Source organism: Diplotaxodon limnothrissa, linkage group LG18, assembly GCF_057381915.1.
Source record: "Diplotaxodon limnothrissa isolate DT_005_m linkage group LG18, D_limnothrissa_male_GT1.1, whole genome shotgun sequence".
NCBI classification, from domain to species: domain Eukaryota; kingdom Metazoa; phylum Chordata; class Actinopteri; order Cichliformes; family Cichlidae; genus Diplotaxodon; species Diplotaxodon limnothrissa.
The window spans coordinates 33,130,255-33,149,153 of NC_140613.1; the positions used below are offsets into that span (position 1 = coordinate 33,130,255).

Below are 18,899 nucleotides of genomic sequence, written 5' to 3' on the forward strand. Positions count from 1 at the left end.
GGGTCCAGTGTGGGTGGCAGCCGGGTCTTCCTTACGAACACGTCATTCTGAGCGTCAAAATGTGCATAGATGTTGGAGAGGTAGGGAGACGTCACCATCACAGGCAGGTGCCATCTTCCTGTAGTTGGTGATGCCCTGCCACATGTGCTGTATGTGACGAGGTGATGGATTGTAAGTGTGAAAACTATCAACTTTCATTAAAAATAATGGTGTGAATTCCAGATGTTTTGCTAAGCTTTGTGAGGACATGGAAGCAGATCGTGTCTAGCTGCTCTACCACAGTGAGGTGAGCTGGCTTTCAAGAGGACTGGACCTCAAATGTTTGTTGGAACTGGGGAATGAGATCGTTTCTTTTCTCACAGAGAAAAAAACATCTCCTCTTGCACATGAACATCTCACTTCAAGGGAGAAACAGCAACATGTTTTTTTGTTGCAGACAAAGTTGAAGCTTTCAAGAGGAAATTGCTTTGTGGACTGAGAGGGCCCAGGAAAAGAGGATGGACATGTTTCCACTTTTGTCTTACATCTTGGAAAACTCTCCTCAGGGGAAGATCAGTGATCAGTCTGTCAGCACCTTTCACAACTGACAGAGAAATTTGCTAAATATTTCCCTGAGGAATCCAGAGAAGGACACATGTGGATTTTGGACCCATTTTCTGTGGAAGTCTATATGATAATTGTGTTTTTCTAACTATGGTAACTGAGGATCAGAGGTGTGTCAGGATAATGAAAGGTGAAAAATGAGAGGGTCTCCCAGTGGTTTCCAGACAAGATCAGATTAACTGATTCGGTTTGATGAGTTATAGAGCAAAAACCTGGTTATTGAGTGCAATGGCAGGTATGGGAGGTTCTAGCATGAATGGAAGGGCTAACATTTAAGGCTTGCAAAAATAAACCCTGAAGCCAATGATCGGGCCAACTGGCTTCCAGTTGTACAAATCAGTGACAAACTTTGCTACACTACGTTTTGCCCTGCCATAAATTTAATAATTGGCCACGCTGCCCTCAGAGACTGGGTGAGTGAAAAATAAGCTTCAGCCCATGCCAGCGTCTTTCTCCTCAGCAGACCTACTAAGTGGGAGAGTTTAGCAGCATTGTCAAAGAAAGAGGCGATTGGCCGAACACAAGTGAGCACTGTAAGAGAAAGCCCTGTACCGGCCCAACTCACCGGAAAAAGGTTTGAGTGTTGAGGTCACTGCATCATGGAACACAGGCATGGTTTGCAGAGACCAGGGCAGAGAAAAGTGGAGCGTCTTTCTCAGGAGCAGCAAACGGGGACTGTGCTGAGTGTACTGGTGGCTGATTGGGGGTGGGAGTGATGTCTGAACAGAGCTTTGGAAATGTGGATAGGATTTCCTACTGTCTGTCACTGATTGATTTGCACCTGATTTTGCCTGAAACTGCAGGATTTGCTCGTGATCACCAATTATTGCTCCCTGTTTGGAGATCACTGTCCAAATTACGTCTGCTGGATCTATTTTTTCTGCCAGTTTGTACTGTCAAAGGCGGTCAATGGTGTGAAGGCAACTGAGGGAGAGGGTGGTTAATTCCAGAGCTGAGTTAAGGTTGACAGAAGGTGAGTTTTCAGGAATGAAGACGGGAAAAGAGAGGCTTCGGTGAGGGTGACTGAGTGAGAGTCTGGCTATTTAGTGTTAGCCGTTAGTAATGCCGTTACTTTTAACGCTGTTAATCCCATCACTGGTCTTCAAAATCGCCATTAAATTGAAACCAGAGGTTTTGTATTAATGTTCTGTAGAAAACAGTTGGACTGAATTCCACCTGGTCCTTTTTTACTAGTGTGATAGGTAACTCTGTTGAAATTGTTACACTTTTTTTTTTAAATTTATGCTAAGACTAAAATTTTCTTGTTATTTTTTTGTAATAAACAAGCTAAGCTTATCTACTCTATTTATTCTTCTCTTCAGGTACTGTGTATGATCACAGCTCCAGTCACCATGATTCTGTCCTCCCAGCAGGATGCCTCTTTCGCCTTCGCCTCTTTAGCCATTGTCTTCTCAGTCTACATCACCCTGGTGGTTCTGTTTGTCCCCAAGGTAAATCCATCTCACACCTCTCTTCATCCCATACCTGCAGATTAAACTAGCACATTTAGTGTAAGACCGGATGAAAATCCATTAGCATGGACGGCATCTGAGATTGCATGATATATCACCTGAGGGTCTGCTAATTGGGTGAGTGTTGCCGTGTCAGCATCACCAATTCAGATCTTTAACAGTCTACTCTGGCCAATCAGCATGGTGCTGTGTCTCTGTTCATATTCCTGGAGTGCTGTTAGTTTAGGGAGGATGATATTAACTAAGTACACAAATATCACGTCCATACTTGCCAAGTAAATCAAAAAACATATTTTAATTAGTAAGAATGAGGTCCCATTCCTCTCTGATAAAGGATTCTAGATGCTCTGTAGTCCTGGGTGATCTTTGTTAAATCCTTTGTTTCATAATGTGCAAAATGTTTTGAGTTGGTAAAAGTTCTGCAAAAGAAGTACCTATCAGCAGATGGACTCTTCTACAGTACTACAAAGCCCTGCTGTTGTAATAGATGCACTATGGAGTTTTCATGTATCACATTAAAAACATTTGCACAATTTGTAGATGCGGCGCCTGATAACACGTGGTGAGTGGCAGTCAGATGCCCAGGAGACCATGAAGACAGGTTCATCCACCAATAACAATGACGAGGAGAAGTCCAGACAACTAGAGAGAGAGAACAAGGAACTGCAGAAGATCATCCAGGAGGTCAGGCAGGCCCTTTTCTTATCCAAGTGTTTGTTTCATTTAAGCTCTTCCTCTGTATTTAACAGGTTAATGACTCAAATACTTTTTCTCCCAAGAAGTACCTAAACAAGAAAGCAGGTTCTCCTGTTAACTAAGTCAGTTAAAACAGATGCTTATCATGTAAAAGTCTTTTTGGATCTGTAATAACTTAATTTTTGAGTGTTTACTTTACTTTTCCCTTAGAAAGAAGAACGTGTGTCAGAGCTGAGAAACCAGCTGTCTGAGAGACAGGCCCTGCGATCAAGGAGAAGAGCGTCCACCATCACTAATCAGAACCACAGCCCCCCTCCCTTTTCCATCACCCAGAGTGACCCCAGGTCGTTGGCCCCTCCTCCAGGATACCCAGCGCCTGCCTCTGACCCTCATCCTGTTCCACAGTCCTTCGCCAATTCGTCCAGTCTCTACCAGTCAGACAGCAAGATCAGTCGAAATAAGTGTCACACTAGCCGGCTTCAGCTACTCTACAAGTAAGATGGTGGTTAACAGTGGCAGGATGAGGATAGTAATACAAGTTTGAAAAATAAATAAATATCTAAGGTTTAAAATGAAGATTAAAAAAAAGGTAAAGGATTTTCCCTCAGACAGAAATGAGTGCAGCAAAATATGTTCCAGTCAAGCAACAGCTCAATAAAAACACTGAGAAGGCACATACACAGATATACACCCTGTGATAGCACATGTACTTTTGATTAATTTGATTGAGGCATGAGCAGCGTCTTTAAATGTCCCCTGGCTTTGAGGTCAGTTTACCACTACTACTACAACTTGAAAACAGTAGAGCGGCTGTAGCTCAAGATGTAGACTGGGTCATCCACCCGTTGGAAGATTGGCTCCTCCAGACATCAAAGAATCCTTGACCAAGATCCTGAGTTGCCCCAAAGGCATCCATCACAGTATGAGGTAAACAGCACTTAGTCATAGAAAAAAGTGCTTACGGTAAATGAATGTGTGCAAATGGGTGAATAAGGGTTGTAGTAAGGAAGCACTTTGAGTGTTCAAATACAGTAGAAAAATGCTATATGTGTACCAGTCCAGTATTTTCTAAGCTGATCTCTGCTGGATTTGTTTTTGATTTATTGTTCTGGATAAATTTCCTCCCAAATTTGTAACTGGTCTGTTCTCTATTAGATTTAAATGGTAGCCTACAAAACTAGCGAGGTTAGTTTAGACAGGGCGCCTTAGGATTGAATCAAATAAATTATCGTTTTAAACCTGTCCTGGTGCTCACTGTTTGGTGAAAGAGGAGCAGAGGTCTGTCCAAGAAATCTGTCTTCCAGTTTTGATGAGTGAAATTTTATTATTTCATTAGTATGTTGTTTAGTACTAATTAGCAGGTATCCACAGTATCTGCCCAGTGCACCAATATAGTTAGTGGTTGCAGTTTGCTAACCAGGCAAGAGATGGCTAATAAGCCCCACTTTTAATAACATGCTGGTGAGTGGCTGCATCCATCATTGTTATTACACTTTCAAACTGGTTGGGTTTATATAGAGAGTGGTAGAGTTGTAGAACAACAAAATTCCCAGAAGACTAGGCTATTTGTGTTATAAGCAAGATAGACATAATTATAGCCTACATACATACTTACATTCTACATTTGTTCCCCAGTGATAACATCTTTGAGCAAACCAAAAGACTGTGTTTACAGACTTTTATGGTTGTGGTGTGCATTGCTACAATGTGTAACTAAATTTCTGTGTACTAGATTTAATGCAGAAGTACAAATCAAGTTGAACATTGCATACAACGGTATTTTCAGCACTGACAGGCTTACTATCAAAATTCAAAGTAATCATTTATGAAACAAGAAGAAGAGCATTCTGTCTGCGATGACCATAAGAACAACAGCTGCCACTGACACTGAACACGGAAGTTAGACCAATGAGAGTTTCTTTAGCTGAATCATTTAAAAAACTAGAAACATATAAAAGGAGCTTTGATATGCACACAGTTATCAGCATGCCTATTATGATGATGTTCACAGATTCATGATAAAGCTGCTGACCTAGGCATGATAGTCAGCATCCCCCACTGGTGTATGTAATAGACATAGTGTCAGGTGGACCCAGGTGGCAGATCACTCAGACAGACACGGTTGCAGTTAAACAGGTTTATTTACAGTGAGGACGAATATCAAACATAACACTTACATGAGATTGAATGGAAAACTCAAACTATCCAGAGGGGGAAGAGGAGAAAAGGAAGTTAGTGACCGATAGCAACAGAGCTGAGGAGATACGGAAATGTTCACAAGGAATTCGAGAGCTTAGTCGCCACACGGTTAGTACGGACTTGGGGAGGTACATAAAACAGGAGGTTGAGGCGGGGACCAGCAACAGTGTAGGCGAGTGGAGTGACGGGGTCCAGAAGAGATGAACTGAGGTAGCACGGTGAAGTGGACAGGTGGTTGGCTGGGCAGAGAGTGTCGTCATTTGACAGGAAGCAGAGGAGAAGGAAATCTGTGAATACCTTGGTTATCAAAGTAGTACATAAAAGACGGGTGATCCGTTACTGCTTGAGGCTAAGACAATAATCTGACACCTGAGAGCTGCTTCTTAAATAGTCCGGCTGATGACGCCTGATGCTCAAAGGGTGCATCAGGGAAACCGTGATGATCACAGCCCAGCAGCCTATTCCAAAAAAGGAAACGACACAAAACACAATAGAACACACCCGTCCCAGCTCCTAACACATAAAACGTGCACAAAACTTACAGTACATCATTATTATTATTCATAAAATTACTATTTTATTTAAATATTTTAAGGAAAATGCAGGCTAGAGGGTCTCAGTTCATACAGGGCACATTTAAGACACTTTTAAATCACAGTTTAAAAAATAATCAAATGCCGCAACAACAGCCTAGCAATCATTTAGAACTCATAATATGGTCTTCTAATGTGGTTAAATAGTGATTTAAGAGACTGACTAAAAAATATGATTTTCTTTTTAAATAAATGTTGCAAATTTTGTTAGTGGTTATGTTCATTATTTAATTCGCTTTGTCACTGTAGCTCTTCTGGTTAAATGTTTGGTGGTGGTTTAAACAGTGTTCCTGGTCGCTGTTTAGAGAGAATCCATAGTTGGGTGTGTTCATGCTAAACCCCTCACTGTCACTTGAAGACGTTTAACATGTCTTCAAGAGTTTAAAATTAGAGTCAAACAAAATAAGACCTTAAAATGTTTTATTTAAACTAAATTTGCTGTAGGAATTACATTTGCAGATCTTATGTTTAAGGCTGTAAAATACAACATGACCAATTTTTAAATCAGTTTTTAGACCTTTTTTCTAGTTGCTTAATATTGTTGCTGCTTATTTATGTCACGAGCATATATTTCTTTTAGGATGTAATTACACTGTCCTATACACTTGGGGGTGCTAATGTCATGATTTGTTGTGTTTTACTGTTCCACTGGCAAGTTTACAGCAGCATGTAGTACACGGACACCCATCTTAGGACAGGATGGGTGTCAGCTAAACATATGAATTGAAAAAACATCATAACATTTATCTGGTTCTGTTGTGAACATTTTCTACCAGTTTTGCCTTTTTCTGTTTGGAGAAATGACAATTGGTGTTGAATTCAAACTGCAAGCTTGAAGGTAATATGTCAACTACAGAATGGTTAATTATAATAAACGCAGTAGCTACATGTAATACCAGACTAGCTTTCAATTAAAAATGGTAAGCCTGTTGACTATATGGCCAGCAGTGTATTTCAGACAACTCCAATGAACAGTTCCTGTCACCTTGTTTTTAAAGCTCAAAGCAGAGTTCACTGCAGGCCATTCAATTCAGTTCAATTCAATTTTATTTATACAGCGCCAAATCACAACAACAGTCACCTCAAGGCGCTTTATATTGTAAGGTAGACCCTACAATAATACATACAGAGAAAAAACCCAGCAAGCACTTTGGCGACAGTGGGAAGGAAAAACTCTCTTTTAACAGGAACAAACCTTCAGCAGAACCAGGCTCAGGGAGGGGCGGCCTGCTGCGACCGGTTGGGGTGAGAGAAGGAAGACCAGATAAAGACATGCTGTGGAAGAGAGCCAGAGATAAATAACAAGTGTGATTCAATGCAGAAAGGTGATTAAAAAGGAAATACTCAGTGCATCATGGGAATCCCCCCATGGCTAGCATCCATATGTCTCTCAGAGTGCAAAATCCCCACATAAACACCAGGAATCATTATGTCAAGATTAGGCTTTGCTCAGAATCAGAATATATTTATCCTCGTCACCCTCTCTGATACATCCCACTACTGCAGAATCATCATAAAACTAATGGAGGTGGCAGGTTTCTGAAGTCTATACACAGTGAAGAGAAAGGAGACAGGACGGTCCCCTGCAGGGCATCTGTGTTGCTGACCATACTGTCCACCACACAAAACTGCAGGCACACATAGTGTGGTCTGACAGTCAGATAGTTGGCAATCCAGATGACTAAGGACGCATAACTACCTACATCGCTGTCAGTTTAAAAAACAGTAGGGCTTGTCTGAAGGTGCTGAAGGAGAAGCATCTGGCTCTCATTTATCTCACCGTGCTCACTAACCAGGTAAAATGGAGAGGACTATCAGTGGGCTAATCGTGGGCCATAGATAGTGAAAAATGATGTGTGATGTTCACAATGAGCACCATGGGTCTCGTTGTGACATGGGCTATGACCTCTGGAGTCTCATCAGCTGGTTCCTGATTTGTTTAGTAGTGAAGCTGACTGGAGTGGAAGGAGTGGAGGTGCCCTGATGTAGAATGTGAAGAGTGTACAGACCCTGGGAGCCTCCTCACAGGAGGGTTTATACATTAACACAAGATTTTATTTTATTTATTTTTTAATTACTTGGATACAGACTTCTGAGTTGTTAAAAATTAATCATTTAGAATGCCAAAACTTAAATTCCTAATGGTATGTAGGTATAAATTTAAATTTAAATAATAGCAGTTTTGCTTCTCCGGTCAACAAACCAGGAGAAATCATTCATTTTATATAACTTGTATTAGTCACTGACATTATTTTTAAGGTAATGATATACAATAAACAGTTTGTTCCATTTAAATAGGGCTGCACCTTCATTTGGACTTTATTTACAAAGGCACACCAGTCAGAAAGAGATCTAGATGTGGGTATCATCAACATTAATATGAAACAGGGTTTGTTTCTGAGCTAAAAGATGCATGATGGTATTTTACTTTAGTCTCTACTGAATCCCCCTCAAAAGAGGTTGATCATATCATTTCCTCTTAGAACTCAAGTTTCACCAACAGTTCACACACACTTCCTCCACAGCTATAAACAAACTTATTCAGAACAAGAAAACCACCAGGGTGTCAGATTTCCCCTGTATGGGCTGCTGCTGTATTTCCGTTTTTTGTTGTGTTCTCTCTTCTGCTTCTATTTTGTGGAGGGGGGGGTTTCATAGGAGAAACTGAAATCATGCTTCATTTCTGTACGCCTAACAGAGATAAGTTCGCTGGGTTCAGAGCTTTATGTTGACATAAATGGTTTAACTGGGTCTTACCGACTTTAGTGAAACGAGACCATCTATGTCTTCAGCACTGGTCAAAGGGCACTCTTGTAATATAAAGCAGGTCAGGCATTATTAATTCAGTCAGAAAGGTTTCCATACCCACAAACAATACAAAAACTGACCACAACTTTGACAACATTCTCCTCCTGTTTCTCAAAAGAAAAATAACATGAAAACAATTAAAATAAATTAAATGTGAATTCATGTTTCACGCTAAACTGAAATCTTGATGCTGAGAAAGGTGTTCAATGCAAATAAATGGAAATAAATAATGCTAACCAGTTTCCTTTTTCTCATTCGGTTTGGCATTGGGATAATGCCATCAGGCTACTGTCCTGATTCTTATCATATCAAACCATATTTTGACATATCTTTGGTCTTTGTGGTATGGTCTGCTCACAGTAAAGATCAGATGTAGTTAATCCAGCAGTTTTCATGAGGTCATTTCTCCCGTACACGTGGAAGCGCACCTCAAACTTAAGATACAGTCCTGGACATGTCACGGTTAACGCTGCCCAACCGTGGGGATGTGGGGAAAGGAGGACCCAAATGCTGGACTCTTTGATGCAACAGTGCGTTTATTTACAGTGCAGGGAAAACAACAAATCCGCAGTGCGTTCCCGACTCCCGTGACATGTCCTCTTCCCAGTGATAGTGTTCTTTGTCTCCGCCCCTCAGTGTCTGAGCACCCCGTGCTCGCTGCCCTCTCGTCTCCACATTCTCTTAGGGAATAACAAAGAGGCAGCCGTCAGAAACACCACAATGCAGCAGACTAACCTTACTAACTTGACAAGAGCCTAACGTGAAGTCACACAATGATCCAGCGTTGGAGAGAGCTCCATCACACTCTTAAGTAGTTTCTCCGACGAGGCTTAATCAGCTGCAGGTGTGTGATGGTCTTCAGGTGTGGCCAACCACCTGGCAGGGCCACACCCACCAGGCCTGAAGGTGCCTGTCACAGCCGCACCCACACAAACACGCACACCTGGACAACAAAAACAGCAGTGCAGAGCAGCAAAAACACATATAATATAATACAAGTCCATAACTGCTCAAGGACCCTGGGTCGCTCACATCCAGGACCCTGACAGGGCCACCACTTTTTTACAGTTCAAGCAGCTGCCACAGGCTGCAGGGGCATTGGAGGAAAAAATGTTAACAAACATAGAAACAGTATGGCTGTTTACATGGCTGCACACTGCTTGGGCCACACGTAGTGTCCTCTGAAACTCTTACAAAGAACAGAGTAAGCTTCAATCATATTAGAGGCTCAAATTACCCACTCATGACTCTTTGATAGCCTCACACTGTTTTTATTTCTGAGCACAGACCCATAATTTATATCACAGATTTAGTGTCTTTATAATGGTAAGGTTGCCATGGAGTTTTTTGATTAATTTTTTGAAGAAATAATTAAAATAATCCTAACGCTAATGCTAAGTCCTAACCTGAACACCATCTACATGGCTTGATGTGAGAGGTTAGCTAACTGCAGCGTTTCATCCCCTCTTTGTGTTATTTTGTTTGATTTCCAAAAATCGTGACATTTGACCAAAAACGAAAGGAAAGACAAAAGGAAATTCTCCCCTCTCACAAGCTGTTCTTAGCGCTTTCAACCACAACTGATTGTCTTCCTCTCAGCAAAGAGTTTCACTTCTGCCTCTTCTTGTGACAGCTTTTTATTTCACTGAGGATCCAGCGTTCCATTGTGTTGTCATGTCGGTTTCTTTGAATCCAATATATGGGAATATTCTACACGTGACAAATATTCAGTGTGATCTCAAGACTCATTTTTCTTTCTGTGGTAGCACAGCTTGTTTCGTTAGCACGGGTAATCTAAATTGTCCCAAGCACCTTGCCCCAAGTAGACTAACAAGTTAATTAGGAGGTACTGATGTGTGAACCACGCAAACATTGTTCAGTGCTTCGGCTAAATTTGTTTCCGGTGATCCTGTGTAAATATCTAATGTAATGTATGTTTGTGTGTGTTGATGTGAATTAACTGTAGAGTCTGTAAAGCAGTGGAGATGTGCTGTTCATACATATGAAAATATGCACACAGAGTGTAAATATTGGTTATGTAAATAATTACAATTGATTATTTGGCATATTTAACATGTCTTTCATGTGGTACAGTATTCAAACTATATTTCTATATGCTGTTACATTTAATATGGCAGATTATTTCATTTGCAAGAATGAAAATAAAACAAACTGTTTTTCTCAAAATGTTTTGTTCATTGTACTTATCCTTTTCAGGGTCGCGGGGAGGGGGGGGGGGGGGGGGGGGGTAAGAGGCGGGGTACACCCTGGACAGGTCATCAGTCTGTCGCAGTGCTAGCACACAGAGATAGACAACCTACATTCACACCTATGGGCAATTTAGAATGATCAATTAACCTATCTTTGAGGAGTACAAATACCTGGGAACCATCTTTGACAACCTCCTGAAATTCTCTGCCAACACAGAGGAGATTCTCAGGAGGTGCCACCAACGGCTATACCTCCTTAGGAAACTAGTGGTGTGCGGATCGATACTGAAATATTGATTCTTCCGATACCAGCAATTTATGTTCTAGAATCGATTCTCATATTATAATATCGATATTTTAGTACTCTGGGGTAAATTTGTAGCTTTTCCATTAAAATGAATGCAGTGGAAAGAAACTATACAATTTGGATCGTCTAATTTGGAAGGAACTACTTCCTCTTACGCCTTTCATAGTCATATGCGGAATACGGCTGTATAAATGTGTGGCAGCCCCTGGCGTGCACACTCACAACAATGGCTGAGCGCAAACAGAGTCCTGTGTGGACACGTTGTTGTGGCAACACCACTGACCTCGTCAAACACCTCGGAGGAAATCACATCACAGAATATGATAAGCTTATGTTGAGGCGAACTGAAGAGGAGGACAGGGACAGGTGCTGCTAGGGCGAGACAGATGTCTCTCGCACAGTCCTTTAGTGCTGCAGGCAGGAAACATGCTCAAATAGCGCACAACGTCAGGTTTTTTTTATTTCTATATGATTATTCTGCATTATTAAGCAATAAAAACAAGTTGTCTGATGTCCTCTAATCATTATGAAGCAATATGGTTATGTTATTATTACAATTACATAATACAATTATATATTGTATTATGAAATGCAATGAAACATTAAGTTTTTGTACAGAGTATCGGTATCGGATCAGTATCGCCGATACCACCCTGAATTTTACTTGGTATCGGATCGGAAAGGAAATCAGTGGTATCGCACATCACTATAGGAAACTCAACTGCTTTGGAGTCAGCACACCATCATGATGGCTTTTTACCATGCCTTCCTGGAAAGCATCATGACCTTCTCCATCACTTGCTGGTTCCACTCCCTCAGCCTTCAGAACAGGAACAGCCTGCAACACATGGCATCAGTGTGCTCTAAAATCATTGGCCTGCCTGTCAGAACTCTGGCACAGGTTTTCAGCCCACAGGCCCTTAGACAGGCAGCCAAAATCATCAACGACCCCTCTCACATTCTTCACCCCGCATTTCAATGGCTCCCCTCTGGGCGACGCCTCCGCTGCATTTCCTGCAGGACTGAGAGAGGAGAGCCACCTTTGTCCCCAAAGCCACTCTGCTTTCCCACACCAGAAACATCAACTACTCTACATTCTTTTTATACTACCGACACTTTATTCACTTTTAGTCACTTACAGTTATTTATTCACCTTTTAGTCACTTTAATTTTAAAACTGTGTAATTTTAAAGCTGTGTATATTCTGTGTATTTATTATCTGACTCTTATTGCCTGTTCTTATTGTCCTTATCTTCAACGTTATGCTGCTCTGTCGTATGTTAATTGGCCCTTGGAGATAAATAAAGTCTTTCTGATTCTATCCCCACTAACTGCATGTCTTTTAGTGATGGGATTTCCAGCTCTTTTTAGAGAGCCGGCTCTTTCGGCTCCCAACCGGCTCTTCAGGTTGTTTTCTTGCTTTAATTAATTTGTTATTAACAACAATATAAAATTATGCACAAAAGGAATTACTAATGTAAAAAAAATGTGGTTTTATTTATATATGTTTATATATAAATACATACGGTGGCCCCTAGAAACAAAGCACGTACAAACTCCAAAACACATTTCTAGCATGAACTGAACTTCCAAAACAGAGCTACCTAGATCACTTAAATTGCACAATTGAAAGCATATGTGTATTGTTTGTGTATTTATACACAAGCACTCATAATTATTCAAATAATTTTTTAAAAAATGTTCATTTACCTGTTACTACCTCACACCAAATCCGGTCGTTGGTACTTCCTGGCTTGTGTAGCCACTAGGTAACAAAAGCTCAACACTGCCCCCTAGCATCCTGGAGCACTTCTGTTGTGTTTCGTACGTGTTTTGGAGTTCGTACGTGCTTTGTTTGTAGGGGCCACCGTAAATATACTTTTATTTATTCACTCCACATAAAATGTAATAAATAAATCATATAATACAAAAACCAACTATTTACATTTCAACTTTTAACTATTTAAATTTTCAGGTTTTTCCTTTGAAACACATTTAAAGTGAAACAACACAAAACACTGCAAACCACAACACAATTAAATATAAATTAAAATATGAAAACAAAAAGCAGATGCACATTCTCTGTCATATGGACCTGCATGAATAAACTTTCTGAATCGTTTATCATCACCTTTCTAATGTGACGTTGTTGTCCCTGGCTCTCTTTCTCTCTCTCTCTCCCTCCCGCTCTGTTCCTGTGCTACTGCGAGTGTAACTACCGCCCCTCCCCCCTCTGCCCAGCACAAAGCACAAGGCTCGCGTACCGGAGTGAAGCAGGAAAAAAGGGTGAGAGAGAAGAAGAGAGAAGGAAAAAGAAAAAAACCCACGGTTCCTAATAAGGAGCCGGCTCTCGTCGTTCACTTCAAAGAGTCGGCTCTAAGAGTCGTTCCATTCGCGACCAACACATCACTAATGTCTTTGGACTGTGGGAGAAAGCCAGAGTACCCAGGTGGGACCCACGCAAACTCCACACAGAAAGGATGATGGTGGAATTGAACTCAGAACCTCTTGCTGTGCGGCAACAGTGCTAACCACCGTGCCACCGATTTTTGTTTTTTCACACAATAACTCATAATGAAAAAATGAACCAAATTTACATAAAATTCTTGCAAATCTATTTAACATAAAAAAAAATAAAAATAAAAAATTTACAAAGATATACAGTCGGACTTAAAAATGCATCTCTTCTGCCATTATCCGTGTAGGGTTTTTAGGGACCTCTTGAAGTGTGGTCAATAAACAAAAAAGACAGTATAAAAAAAGCTATTTACTGTGAGATAAATACTTTCCACTGGTGATATTTGGTACAGCTCTGTAGGCAGCTGGAGGAGGAAGCAGGGGAATTACCACATAAGCAGGGAGTTCCCCTTCTCTCTTCCATTCTGTTAAAGTGTTGAGGAATTATTACTCTACTGGAAACTTTCACAGTGCCAAATACAAAAACTTGCACTGTTAATGAATATGAACACAGAGCTAAGTCATAGTATCTTACGTAATAACCAGGCTAATATTACCCACTGTCAGCAGTGATGAGCTCATACGAACACAGTCAAAAGTCACATAAGTCACATCAGTCATGTAACCATGCAGCCCTGCACTTAAATACATGTTACCATGTATTTTTAATTAAAGTAATCTAACTCAGAAGGGGTTTAACATATTGTCTAATTAAAATGCATTGACTAAATTTTTCAAAAGTGTTGGCATTAAAATGCTATTTAATTCTAGAATGGCTTTTTTTGATTGTTTGTTTTGATTGAGTTGAATCAAAAAAACAAACCATATCAAGTTTTTCTGAGAGGTTACATTACCATAAGTAACATGTAAGCTTTCTAATATCAGCTTTTAGACATTAACAGCAATGTCTGAAACATTAGCAGAAACCCCATCCTGGAATCAGGCTTTAAACCAGGTTCCGTACACGAGGGATTTGAAACTGCATTTATTGTGTCAGCAACGCAGTTCTGTAACGTTACGTGGTCTGCCACTTTGTAATGGTATCAAATCCTGCAGACAGTGACAATTTAGAGTGAAACGTGGGTCTCCTTTTTAAAAGCACAAATGAAATTAAATTCACTTTAAATATCCATCCATCCATTCGCTTCCGCTTATCCTCTTCAGGGTCGTGGGGGGCGCTGGAGCCTATCCCAGCTGTCATAGGGCGAGAGGCGGGGTGGCCGTTGTGGCTCATTTGTTTGCTCTGTTTAGTTTGACCCTGTAGCATGTTTGATATTTTTTCTTTTTTTCACTGGTTTGTAAAATGATAAACACAGCTCTTGCAAACATGATTTCTTTATAAGCTGAGTTTTATTCAAATATTTCAGAGTACCACAGGCACTATAAATCCTCAGACATTTGTTTGTACTTGCCATAAAACGAAACAAATAGTTTCATACATAAAAATCAGCACAAATACAGTAGGACATTCATTATAAAACACACAATAAAATTAATAAATATATAAGTATTTCAATATTTCAATAAATAAATAAATAAATACAACAAATAAAATAAATACGACAAAGATATGTTAAATAAATAAATTCCCCAAAAAGTAAACCCTTTGTTTTTCTATTCTGTCAGCCTGTAGTGACATGGTAGCACTCTTTGGTTGACTGCTGTAGTTACAATAGTTTGATTTACTTACAAAAATGAAATGACTTGCTGATACAAATATTTCAAGTATGGCTGATGGTTAAAGTACATTTTCCATCACCTCTTTAGTGCAATGTGAACCATCTGTGGTTTCCTCACATTCAATAGTTAAAAGCCTTCCAGAAGGACAGCAGGTCATGGTGGAGAAATGGAGTCTGAGGTCACCTTTTCACCTACATTCATCAGACACCTCTCCTCACAAGGCAAAAACACCAAAGAAGTTCTTCCCTGGCTCATCCTCCAATTTCTCCAGCATTGCCTCCTCTGTCTGTGTTCTCAGTCTGTCATGAGCATACAAGTTGAACACAGCCCCCATGTAAACTGCAGCGTACCAGTTCCCATCCTCATCTGAATCCCCACTGGTTGTCTTTTGGCAGACTGTACGGATAGAGTGGAGAATGGTCACATATTTAGGTGCATATGAGCGAGACCAGCGTTTGACAGTGTGGCTCAGGTGGACCATGGGGTGTGAGGAGGTATCGTCGGCATCGCTGCTGCAGTCAACCCGGAAAGATGCTTGGCTGTAAACAAAGTAGAGGCCATCTCGAGGAATCACAATTTCATTTTTATCGAGCTCTAGTCCTCCCTGAGAGTGGGACTGGTCCACATCCTTCTGCCATTCCACTGAGGTCTTTCTACTATAGTTGTGTACTCCTGTTGAATAGTACAGACAAATGGCAGACACCATGGTGAATTTCTGATTAACAGTGAAATAAAACTGCACTTGAGTCAGGGGTTCCTGAAGAGAAATTTCAAATGAATTCTGTTGCAGTGACATGAGCCTATTTCTCATTTATCCTCTACATTCTTCAGTCTAACTAGAACTCATTTAAATCTCCAAAATATCCAAAGGAAACAGGCATAATGTGCCCTTAAAAATCAAGGAGAAGTTCTAAAACTTTCTGGAAAAACTGGTAAGCTTCCTGAATCAAGAACTTCCTCCAATTATGATCCACTAAATGTCCCATGAATCTCACAGAGACGTGTGATTTCATGATTACAATACTGGGAAAGGTGTAGTATGGTTCTCCACAATCAGTCTAAAATATGCCTTGCACTTTTTTTTACTTGGGTTTCATCCCTTACCTTGCAAATGAATGGCTGCTCTCACATTTGATATTTGCCTCAAAGTGTGATGGAGATCTGGGAACAAGAAAAGACAGAGAATATGAATTATACAGTGTTTTCGCCTACTAGTCACTAACATTACTAAGCTAAAAAAACAAACAAAAAACAAACAAACATCAATAAGTCCACTACTTTTGTAAGAGTTGAGGGTACTCACCAAAATTGTCCTCATTTTGTCCAGGAGCCTGTTTGAAATAGAGCATGACACAGAACGCTGTTACAGACTGGTTGGTTTTAGGTGAAACAGTTCATTCACTGTGAGAGTCAATGGCGCTCTTGAGTAGTTTAGAGAGAATTTTAAAACCCACCTCAGCACGCCTGTTAACAACGAGGGCAGCAGCAGCAGTAGCAGCGAGGCAAAGTGTGAATGCCAGGAGGGCCATGGTTAGCTTTGACCTGGGCTTGATTTCCTGTGTTGCCTGTTTCTCTGTGTCTTTGTCGATCATTGTATCCAGCGCGACCATGCATTCACCTTCCATTGTTTTTAGGTACAGTTCACTTCTTAGCAGCCTTTCCTCCTCTTCTTCCACCTCTTCTTCTTGTTTGATGCCGCTATCTGTGAGAGGCTGTTTTAAAAGGCTCTCACCGATAGAGGGGGAAACTCCAATGATGTCACACATGTGGAGACTCAATGAGAAATAGAGACCCAGTGCCTGGGAGGATCTTACGCACCACACCTCCTCTGCACATGGCATGTGTATGATGGAGTTATACCAACATCAAATAAAAAACCAGACACCTGTGTGGAATCCCCTTTTGCACCTCAGTGCACACCCACACAACTCAATAGATCATTTCAAACAGGCACATACACTCACCTGCTGTATACCTGCGTACACAGGCAAGACCACAGATCACTCTATTCTACTATTCTAAATTTTTAAAAAGCACATGTTAGCTATTGATGTGAAGTGTTCACATATGTTGTTGTGTTGTCTTCGTTTCTATGTGGGGCAGACACACTGAAAGCCAGTTCAAATGTGGGGCAATAAGTCACAGAAAAGTCTGCAACCTTCAGCTATTCGTCAGTCAGTTTGACCACTATTGCCAAATGTTTTTTACGTTATTGTGTTTGATATTCCACCAACAATTAACTGCCAGTGATGTCATTGTCAACCTACATTTATAGTACATGTGTCACTTCCCTAATAATTTTATAAAGGTTTTTTGAAACGTTTCGTCACTCACGAAACACTGAGTGACGAAACGTTTCTCCCACTGAAAACGCTACAACAGAATCAACCTTTTGGGATGCATGTTTTAAATGTGATATACAAATAAGATGTTGTTCTAATTACTAAAAGGCACTCTATGAAGTATGTTCTGAGTGCAAACGCTTGTCTGTCTGTATCTCTGTGTGCCCTGAGATGGCATGACAAGCCCTTCAGGGTGGACACCACCTTCTTGCTCTCTAACAGCTTGGATAGATCAATGATTAATGGAAATGATGGACTGATTAATGATAAGAGGTTATATAAAAGGTAGAATATATGTAATACATGATTACAAACCATCTGAAACTGTATCATTAATAATCCTTTCCATGGCTTGTTTGTATGAAAAGATCATATGGTAACTGTAATGAGTAAGGATGAGTGTAGGTGTTTCATAAGTGTTGAAGATTTAGTCAGCACTCTAGTCAGATAACCAGAGTTCATTACTATTCTGAATTGAATGTCATAAATTGATCTTGAAAAACTGAAAAATGGGAACACGCTGCATCTGAATGTCTTTTCATCGTCACTGACAAACCATGCCCTGGAAAGAGGAACACCGTTCTACATTTGCTGCAACAGCGTGGGAGGCTGTGGTAGCGGGTTGTCTACCACTGGTAGATCTACATAGGCAAGATCTTGAATCCCCATGTTGTCCTCATTGCCCCCACTAGAGTGTGACTGATTGTGTAAATGTCAGAAACAGCCAGAAAAAAAAGCTGTATGATGGTATATGGGACTGTGTGGAAAATACTTTGAGTGCTCAACATAAGTTTAAAGGTGGTATATTTCAGCCAATTGTAAAAGCAATAACAAGTGATTTATTTACATTAGATGCTGACTAACATATAATGATATTTCAACTTCACAATCACTTTAAACCATCTTCAGAAGAGAAAAAGAAAATAGCACTTTATTTTGAAGTAGTCTTTGGTTTCATAGAGGTAACCGACGATAGCTGGTGGTGGAAATCCCAGATCTCGAACACCACAAAGGTTAAGGTGTAGCTCCTGGGCCTCAGGCTTATCTCTGGCCCATAGTTTAAAAACAGCTACCCAGAGGGTGTCACAACACCAAAACGAACAAACCTTAAAACCTTCTCTACAGAGATAATGTAGAAGAACATATGATATCCCTTTCACATGAGCTTACAAAATAACAGTTGTGTAAAACAGCCATGCCTATTGGGGAGGCTTTGTGACTGTATCACAGTCATCATGGAGAATGTCTGTCTTTATTCTTTAAGCTGCAAGTTTTTAACAGTCATCTTCACGCGAAAGTGAGCCTTTCATGCTCAAACTATATTTTGGGTGGAGTAGCATCTTAAGGTGTTAAATGATGTCACCAGTGGTGGTCAAGATAAGATGAGCTCTATTTTTCTATAGCTATCATATATGTATATATTTGTATTAGCTATGAAACAACAGTGGGAAACAGGAAAGAAGTGTGACCAGTAAGATAGACAGAGAGGTTGCAAACAGTGGAGTTGTATCAGCTAAAACCAATATATTTGC

General features: G+C 40.4%; 2 protein-coding genes across 4 annotated transcripts in view; one reads left to right on the forward strand and one right to left on the reverse strand.

The window, feature by feature from the left end:
- The window catches only part of gabbr1b (gamma-aminobutyric acid (GABA) B receptor, 1b), a 115,444-nt gene extending 112,175 nt beyond the window's left edge, over nucleotides 1-3,269 (forward strand). For both annotated transcript variants that reach the window (XM_085378101.1, XM_085378100.1), the window contains exons 16-18: nucleotides 1,926-2,054; nucleotides 2,616-2,759; nucleotides 2,982-3,269. In XM_085378101.1, coding sequence (XP_085234227.1) covers nucleotides 1,926-2,054; nucleotides 2,616-2,759; nucleotides 2,982-3,269 — 561 coding nt within the window. The remainder of the gene's footprint in view (nucleotides 1-1,925; nucleotides 2,055-2,615; nucleotides 2,760-2,981) is intronic.
- Nucleotides 3,270-15,239: 11,970 nt separating this feature from the next.
- On the reverse strand, nucleotides 15,240-16,650 carry LOC146614014 (tumor necrosis factor-like). Of its 2 annotated transcripts, none has more exons than XM_085377694.1 (4): nucleotides 16,480-16,650; nucleotides 16,329-16,356; nucleotides 16,130-16,186; nucleotides 15,240-15,697 (listed from the first exon to the last, which is right to left on the reverse strand). In XM_085377694.1, the coding sequence occupies exons 1-4, from the start codon at nucleotides 16,648-16,650 to the stop codon at nucleotides 15,240-15,242; spliced, it is 714 nt and encodes a 237-aa protein (XP_085233820.1). The 2 variants fall into 2 exon arrangements, with proteins under 2 accessions (XP_085233820.1, XP_085233819.1); XM_085377693.1 differs by having other exon boundaries at nucleotides 16,130-16,188; nucleotides 16,325-16,356.
- Between the last annotated feature and the right edge of the window lie 2,249 nt (nucleotides 16,651-18,899).

Coding starts and splice junctions, on each gene's coding strand:
- LOC146614014 (XM_085377693.1), bottom strand. CDS start 16,650: ATGGAAGGTGAATGCATGGTCGCGCTGGATACAATGATCGACAAAGAC. Junction 16,189..16,324: donor AATGAGGACAATTTTGGTGA/GTACCCTCAACT, acceptor TTTCTTGTTCCC/AGATCTCCATCACACTTTGA. Junction 15,698..16,129: donor AGCAGCCATTCATTTGCAAG/GTAAGGGATGAA, acceptor ACTATTCAACAG/GAGTACACAACTATAGTAGA.